The sequence below is a fragment of the Monopterus albus genome, unplaced genomic scaffold (assembly GCF_001952655.1).
Source record: "Monopterus albus unplaced genomic scaffold, M_albus_1.0 scaffold134.1, whole genome shotgun sequence".
In the NCBI taxonomy this organism is placed as follows: Eukaryota; Metazoa; Chordata; class Actinopteri; order Synbranchiformes; family Synbranchidae; genus Monopterus; species Monopterus albus.
In genome coordinates this window covers 393,032-401,800 of record NW_018128014.1, presented here as the reverse complement: position 1 = coordinate 401,800, position 8,769 = coordinate 393,032, and the positions used below count along the sequence as shown (strand labels likewise).

General features: G+C 41.7%; 1 protein-coding gene across 1 annotated transcript in view; it reads right to left on the bottom strand.

The window, feature by feature from the left end:
* Positions 1-8,347, bottom strand: part of LOC109967660 (protein turtle homolog B-like) — a 169,072-nt gene extending 160,725 nt beyond the window's left edge. The window contains 1 exon segment of the mRNA XM_020613396.1: positions 8,042-8,347. Within this exon segment, the coding sequence (XP_020469052.1) occupies positions 8,042-8,105 (64 nt within the window). The 5' untranslated portion in view covers positions 8,106-8,347.
* Positions 8,348-8,769: the final 422 nt, after the last annotated feature.

Sequence of the window (8,769 nt, the reverse complement as noted above, 5' to 3'; positions counted from 1 at the left end):
GCTGCTTAAAGTGCCTTAGATTTTGTGTTATTTATCTACTTTATATTTCATTTGTATTTTGTGGCATTCATGTGGACAGCAAAGTAAGAATTTCATTGTACAGGGAAACATGTTTCCTAACTGTGCATATGACAAATAAACACTTTGACCTTTGACTTTGACCTTGAATAAGCAGTATAAATAATGGTCTGGTGTGGTGAGGGTGAAAAAAGCATAGGTCACACACAGCTTCAGTTAGAAGTTAGAAGCTCATGCATAGTTCATGCACAGTTATAAGGTCTGAAGAGACTCATGTGAAATCATACAGGAGAGAAGCCAGTCAGGTGAGTTTGTGAGAAAACCTTCTACAGTGCTGCACATTGTTCTGTCTTTTACTGAATATGACAATTCATACTCAGAAAGCAGAAGTGAAGTGACTTTCATTAAAAGATGGCTAGTTAAAACATTTCAAAATGCACGTGCTTTGCTGTGCGTTTTTGTGACCTTCAGTTCCAGTCATATATTTTGTCATTGAAAATTTCTTAAAAATAGTGTTAAAATATTGTCTGGTCTCGTTCTCGTGAATCCAATATCATGTATCGTCTCGTCTCATGACGTCACACTCCTACAGGTCATTGAGTGGAAAGTTGAAATAGGAGGTGTTGATGAGAGAGAGAGAGAGGCTGTCGAACTGAATGAGAGTACTGCTCAAAGTGAGTGTGTGCACCTCACTCATTCCAAGCCATACAGGACTCACATTATTATGAGAATATACAGCAGCCTATGTCACTATAAGAAGAAAATACAGTATGTTGTAATAGCAAGAAAATCATGTTTTAATATGAACTTATCTCACAAAAATGTATCCTGTTATATTGAGAATGGCTTCTCATTATAAGTGAGTTTTTAGGCGGGTCAAACGTTGCCTAAACGTTGGAATGATAAGGCTCTACGAGGTCTTTAAGATACGATGGAGCCTTGTCATTAAGGGCTTTGTATGTTAGAAGAAGGATTTTAAATTCTATTCTGGATTTTACAGTAAGCCAGTGGAGAGAAGCTAATATGGGAGAGATATGCTCTCTCTTGCTAGTTCCTGTCAGTACTCTGGCTGCAGCATTTTGTGGAGCTCTATATTTCTGATGAGCAGTCACCGGCTACATCAACTTGACCAGTGTTCGATTGTTTGTTGTGTCTTGTTGCTTTTCTTCTTTCCTCTCTCCTCTATCCACTCACCCCAACCAGTCGAGGCAGAAGGCCACCCACCAAGAGCCGGGGTCTGTCGGAGGTTTCTTCCGTTAAAGGGAGTTTTTCCTCCCCACTGTCGCCAAGTGCTTGCTCAAGGGGGATTTGTTGGGTTTTCCCTATGTAATAATATTGATAACAGTAAGGTCTAGACCTTACTTTGTAAAGTGTCCTGAGATGACTTTTGTTGTGATTTGGCACTATACAAATAAAATTTGATTTGATCTGATTTTGATTTAAACAATTATGTCAGCATGTACACGTGTACATGATCCCACCCCTACCAGACCTTATAACTGTGCATGAACTATGCATGTCAGGGCTGCTCGACTGCTGCCTCTCTATCTTCCTCACCTCTATTCTCTCGATCCTGTGGGCTCTGCACCTCAGCTGTGTTGCATTCCAGTAATTAGCGACTGGTTTGTCGATGCACACAGCTGGGGTGCATCCCGATGATTACCTTCGCCTCCTTATATATACCTCTGACAGACACTCCAGTTTCGCTGGAACATTAACCAAGTACCGCGTAATGTACGTGGATAGAATGCTACGCTGACAGTTTCTGTGCATTTTGGCTTGACTCTATCACACCACTTATGCGGTTAGCAATACGTGCTTTTGTTTTCCACGCTAACAGTTCCTGTGCTGTGGATTGCATTGTGTACACTGGTCTTTTTGTTCTTTCACCTGTCCATCTTCATCTTCCTGCCCTTTAGGTTTTTGCGTCAGTCCCTGGATTCCCCAGTTTGTTTCCCTCCACCATCTCTACTCTACCTGGACTTTTATATACTTGGACTTTGTTATGTTTTTTTGATACTCTGTGTTCTTTTGTAACCAGCAACCGTCATGTTTTTCCCCCTAGCACCTGGGTCTGCAAACTTGAGTCCAACCTCAGTCCTCCCTCACCCTCCTGGTGAGGGGGGCTACCATAACAATGCATGAGCTTCAAACTTCTAATTGTGACCTTCTAACTAAACACCTTTCCACAAATTGAACATAAAAAACTAAGGGTCATGTTGGCTGCTGCTCTGGTTCTGTTTATGTACCACGAGACAGCTTTTTACCTTGACAATAAATATTGTCACATTTTACAGTTTTGCTCAGTCAATTCTCTAAACTACATCATCCAGTCACCTGTGCACATAATTTAAACAATTTCTAATTTTTAACACATTGCAAATGCTTTGGCACACTCATCCAATTGTCTGTTGTTTTCTACACTAGTTGTCGTTTGTATTTAATAACTATATTTCCATACAGCTCCATTAGAGTTTTTTGCAACTTTGTCTGCTTTGTTGAATTGCTCTCAGTAAGATCAACCAATGATTAACCAGTTATCTACTGTAAAACAGCTCAGTGGTGCATCTCATGAACCTTCAACTGGCAAGTGTATATAGACAGAGCACAACACAGGAAACAACAAGGAAATGAACAGCATCAACTGCCGGGTAACTAATTATGACCGCAATCATAAACATTTAATTGAATTTATACATTTATGATAATATCACCAAAAACAGAAACATTTTGAGCCTCATAAACACAGATGTTAAGGTGGAGGTGCTGCATTGAAGTGCATACCATTGTACAGGTGTACCTAATAAAGTGGTGAGTGTATATTCTTTGTTCTCCATACACCAGTGACCTTGGATTTTATGTAAATAAGCGAAATGTGGAGCCTTGTGTATTTTCAATCACTGTCATCAAATCCTGAGCCATAGTTTTCATATGAAAACACTTACATTTTACATTACACTGTTGTACTAACAACATGGCTAATCGACAACACGAGGATTTCTCACGGCACTGACATACTCGTTGACCTAAGTATTCACTTTTGAGATATAGACTGAGGATTCTGAGCAAGTGACATGCTTTTGCAGCTAATCCATTGTGTGGTGCTGTTTGTATAAACTGTTTCAAGAACTGCTTATTGTTTTAAAAATATAAGTAATCTTTTCAGAAATGTACACCAGAAAAAAACTGTAAAAATGCGAGATCTCATCACACCCCTAATAAGCACTGAAGGAAGTAGTGTTCCTAAATGCCTCCCAAATGTAAAACCCAAAATAAGGGCTGTTTTCCCTGTTCTTATTGTGGTGACATTGTGTGAATGCAGCATTAGTCCATTCCACAGCTGGGAGGACAACATTCACATTAACCTCAATGAACCAAACTAACCAGATGAACACACCAAAACAGCTTCGATGTGAAAGCACAATGAATGTAAAGCTGGTTAAACGTCCAACGATAAACTCTTGAATATTAAAATGCTTTTCACACAGCTCCCCAAGGGGGTGGTTGCATGTTGACATGTGCGTATGTTGTGTCTGTGTATGTGTAAGTAGGAGTAACAAGTGTGTCTATGAATGGCAACAGACGGTTGCTGTGGAGTGCACCCTGAGCCCCCATTAACACAACCCACAGTGTTCCCATCCCTTGGCTATCCAGTCACGCTGAGAGAGGCTACTTAAAACCCAGAGGGAAACAAGCTCACCCCACTGTGTGGAAGAGGAAGACGCCAGGACGGAGCAGGACAAGAGAGACAGAGAGAGCGACAAGGACCTGAGTCAGAGGGAAAAGTTACAGGAGAGAGGGATGACACAGAGGTGAGGAAGAGAGGAAACCAAAGAGGATGGGAGCACATTAAGAGAGGCAGTCTGGCTCGTGTCCAGGGTTATCACTGGCAAAAGTCAAACCATTTGCCAGCTGTCAGCTTGAGACAGCAGCACTCAGCCAGAAGGATGCCGCCCCATGCAGCTTCAGCTGGCTGGTGTGCTCATCCATGTTAGTGTGTCTGCATGCACACATTTGAATGCTACAGAGCGCAGGCAATGTGTTAAAGCATGAGACGAAGACCATATGCACAACCAGAAAGTCTGACTGAAAGGACAGTCTTTACAAAACATAAACAAGTCCAGTCACAGCTGCTCTTCCTCTGCCATCCAGAAGTTAGTGTTCATTTCTGCCAAGTTGCCTGCTGTCCCAGCTATGAAAGATTCGAGGGAAGCCGCTCAAAAACATCTCCATAAGTCTCCTTTTTCTGGGAGATGACGCTTAGGATGTTACATAACTGGTTGCTGTGCAGCCAGCTGAGACCAGTCACATGCCAGGATGTCAACAAAAATAAATACATATAAACCTGTGAGATTTTGTGTCAAAATTTTAACACACAGTGACAGAAAACTCATTTAAATTATCATGCGCTTCTTTTTTCATCATCTAATAAGCAATGCAGAGGCACAGATGCTGTCCCAGTTTCCTTCGTCTTGCCTCTCTCTTGAAGATGAGTGGCAGAAAGGGAGGGAGGGAGGGGGCAAAGTAGCAGGGATTCAGTTTTTTTTAGGGTAAAGTGTGATGCTGCTGCAGCTTTCCATGCTCACCACCTCTCCCTGTCTTCATCTGCATGAGGCAAGCTCACATGTACACAACACCCATATGTGGGACCACCACATTACATATGGATGAAGGGTTGCAGTGGTTTACTGGTTTCACAGCATACCATGGTATGAAAATTAATGGTTATCATACTATGCACATTTGCTTATTCCCAATATTCAATAAAAAGTGCAATGCCTGTGCACCTTTCTTCCACAATGCCTGTCGGACTGCGCAAAGGGCACCACATGCAGCTACCAAAAGGCAGAGATGAGGAGGCTGAAATCACCAAACTCTATCCACCACATATGAAATTTAAATCAGCGGTGCAGGATTACTCTGGAAAGCTAAAGAACGAAAACCTTCCGGAACACCGTCTCCCCGTACAGGTGTGTGTCATGTTTAGAACTTTAATCCCGGTTATAAAATGCGCTATCAAAATAATTTTCCACATTGTCTATTTGTTTGCTGATCTCTGACTTACAAAAGGACTCACACTGATCCCCCCTGACCCCAGAAACACAAACTTTTCTGGCTCCCATAAATGTGTGTGAGTGAAGGTACAGACAGGTGTGGCTGCACTCTCAGGCACCTATAATAAACTAACAACTATTATGGTCATCGTTTAGAGCATTGTGACGGCAGGTCTCACTACTGTCAGAACTTTTACAAACCAGTCGATTAATGGGGAAAATATCCAGCAGGTTGATCCCTAATGAAAATAATCTGTAGTTGCACATAGATACAAAATAGTTCAGCAGAGCTCCACCTCAACCAACTACAGTCAAATCCTACTTTTAACATCAGTGCATGAGTGACAGGCCGTTAACGTAATTAGTATAACATTTTTCTGCGCTGAATAGCCTACTTCTTCTTTCAGCTGTTCCCGTTAATTCCTTTAATACTTTAAGTACTGTTACATCCCCAGTGTAAGAAGGAGCGTTACCGTAGGTCGTTCCTCCCCACAGCCATCAGACTGTACAACACATCACTGCAGTGATAAGCTAGGTGACAGTATGAGGGACTATGTAATAGTCAACTGAGGTGCAATATTCAGCTCCTGGGGGTGAAATGCATTGTAAACAGGCTCATGTGTAATATCTTGTTCCTGATCTCTCTCAAATACTGTACATTGCCCTGCTTTAGGTATTTTTGAGTAGTTCCTCAGGGATTATTATGGCAGAAACACAGGTTTCTTTCCCTCATTGTGGGATTAAGATTCGATTGTTCTTGATTTCCTGGTTGTTTTCTTGATTCCTCTCAATACTATTCTTTTTTGACTTGTGTCTCAGGGACAAACTGTGGGAGGTCTATTCTTGTTCTTGATTGTCTCTGAAATATTATATTTTTGTTTGGTTTTTTGGGTACCTGGATCTTGTTTTCTCAAGATATGTGTGAGGTGTTTATTCTTATGGTTTCATGTTGTTTTGTCCTTTACTGCTACTGGAACACTGGAATTTCGATTCCTCTCAATACTGTTCGTTTTTTGTCTTGTTCCTGGGTATCTTTTTTAACTTGTGTCTCAGGGACAAACTGTGGGAGGTCTATTCTTGTTCTTGATTGTCTCTGAAATACTTTTTGTTGTTTGTTTTTCAGGTACCTGGATATTGTTTTCTCAAGCTATGTATGGGGTGTTTATTCTTATGGTTTCATGTTGTTTTGTCCTTTACTGCTACTGGAACACTGGAATTTCCCCACTGTGGGATCAGTAAAGTTCTACCAACATTGTTGCGTTCATACTTACTTTTATTTAACATATTCACTGCAGAACTTTTTGTAACAGAGTAGGCTACTTTTACAGTGTGATATTAGTACTTTTACTTAAATAAAGGATGTGAATACTTCCTCTATTACTGGTGCTAACATGCTAACTAAAATGGTTTAAATTATATGCTGTTTTTTAAAATCACCTTTATGTTTATTCTTTAGGATCAATCTAATGCTGCAGTCCAGCTCAATTCTCCAGCACAGCCATGTGCAATGTAACCCCCCCCCCACACACACACACACACACACCCGTCCCATTCTTCTGAGGGTCATTGTAGCCGATAATAATAGTAATTGTGTAATATCGTATGCCGTAATATTGTGAAACCCTGATATTTTCTGAGACAGTTATCATACAGTGAAAATCTCATACGATTGCAACCCTACTGGATAGAGGGGGATGCCATTTATAGTCATTTATAGTCAGAGATGTAACACTAGTTGATTTATAGACTAATCCCTGGAACATTGTTTTCGTGTTTAAGTTTTATTAAGCCATTATTTTAAGCACAAAGCCCCAAAACTTCAGATTTCAGCTTCTCAAATGTGAATATTTTCTCATTTTCTTACTATACCGGGTAAAAATAATCTGCAGGATGCAGATGCAATACAAATATGTCAACTTACAGTTATTTTCACTCTTTTCTGACAGTTTACAAGCCAAATTAATATTTAATTAATTGAGAAAATATCTATATTTTGAAAGGTATGATTCTTGATTAGCCCTGCTGTACTTAGGTGCCTTCTGAATAACACATTTGATATCAGTGTGATTTTTGCTTGGACATCTCTGGTTTGGTCTCTCTGTTTTCAGCCCTCCATAGGACAGCCTGAGGTCAGCTGCAGATGGCCTAACTGAAGGACCTGTCACCCATGAACCGTGTCACACAGGACAAACTACTTTCACCAGCAAGCCAGTACGTTGGCTAAAACATTTTCCAGCTCAGAGCCATCATACACGCGATTCGAGTAGCACTGTACATGAGTGAAAAGCAGCTGTTTAATGCACCTTCACGCGGTGCTGGCTCAGAAAGCCCTCCCCCTAGTGGACACAGCTGGTAATGACTTCAGTTCCCTAGGAAGAGGTTAATCCACTCATAGCATTTTAATGACATCCACACCAGCGCACCATACTAATCACAGTTGCCTTCACGTTTTAGAAAACGCTGACAGTCGGTGTTCAGCTCAGTTAAACTGGCTAATGCAGTAAAGCAGCGACCGTACCAGCGACAAAACCTTATGGAGCCCATGAACAGCAAACTCACACATCTTGAGGGGAATATGTCAGCCCAAACAGGCTGCGAAATCCAGCGCTGTGAAGCCTAAAACGCCACAAGTCCGATAATGCCGTTTATCACTGACAGCCACCAATTTCCACTATCAGGTGAAAGAGCAGGTTTATGCAAAGGGCTTCTTTATTTCTCCTATGGTAAAGCTCTGTCATTACCGATGAACCGGTCCGTTTGTCTCATCATTGCCCGGGCAGGCTCTGCTCAGGTGCGTGATGGACACACGTATGAACTTCATGACGTAAAGTGTGACATTTTTAACCAAACGTTATCAGTCACATACTCAAATTTAGCAAGCAGAGAAGCTGGAAGAAGCCTTGAAAAAACAGCTTTGTATAAACTTGAGCAAAGGCATGGGAGGATACAGATAGTGCACTTCGACTCACCTTGAGCGGCCGTTCCTCGGGTGCTGAATACACTTGCTATCAAAGTGGCCACATACCAAATCATAGTACTATTGCCGACCAGAAATAAACCGCATGATATCTCAAAGTGCCCCTTTCGATGAACCTCACTTCGCCGAGAGGCCCAGGACAAACTGAATCGGGGCGGTATCCTGTTTTCTTGCTAACCGAGCCCTGGTCACTTTTCCATCGGCGCTTCTCCCTCTCTCTTCCCCTCTCCTCCGCTCTCCTCTCGCATCCCGAAACGGATCACCTGCGCCAATGAGACGAAAGCAGTCGACGCCGTGAAACCAAGCGCGAGCCTTCAGATAACCGCGGTCCCGCCTCCGCACTTGTTTCATTGATGGGCGTAGGAGAGCTCCGGCCGCTGGTTGGTTTGCTGCCTTGTCGGTTTCCCAATGGCGTGAGACATTCATCCTACGTGGTAATACTCGGAGTTTCCATATTCCAGCTGGTAGAAAGGACTTCAGGGTCCTCACTATGGCTATAAAGACAGTATACCTGCTCAATATCAGCTTTTTTTACCCTTAACACACAAATTTACAATAACATCGCTATATAATAATGTTAAAGTAAATAACTGTACCCGTATTACTTTTATAATGGCGTTCGAAGCAAAAAGTAGCTTCTTTGTGCCACAGCAAACCAGTATAAATGAGAGAAAATACTAATCATAAAACAGAAGGAAAAGCAATTACCTTTACATGGCG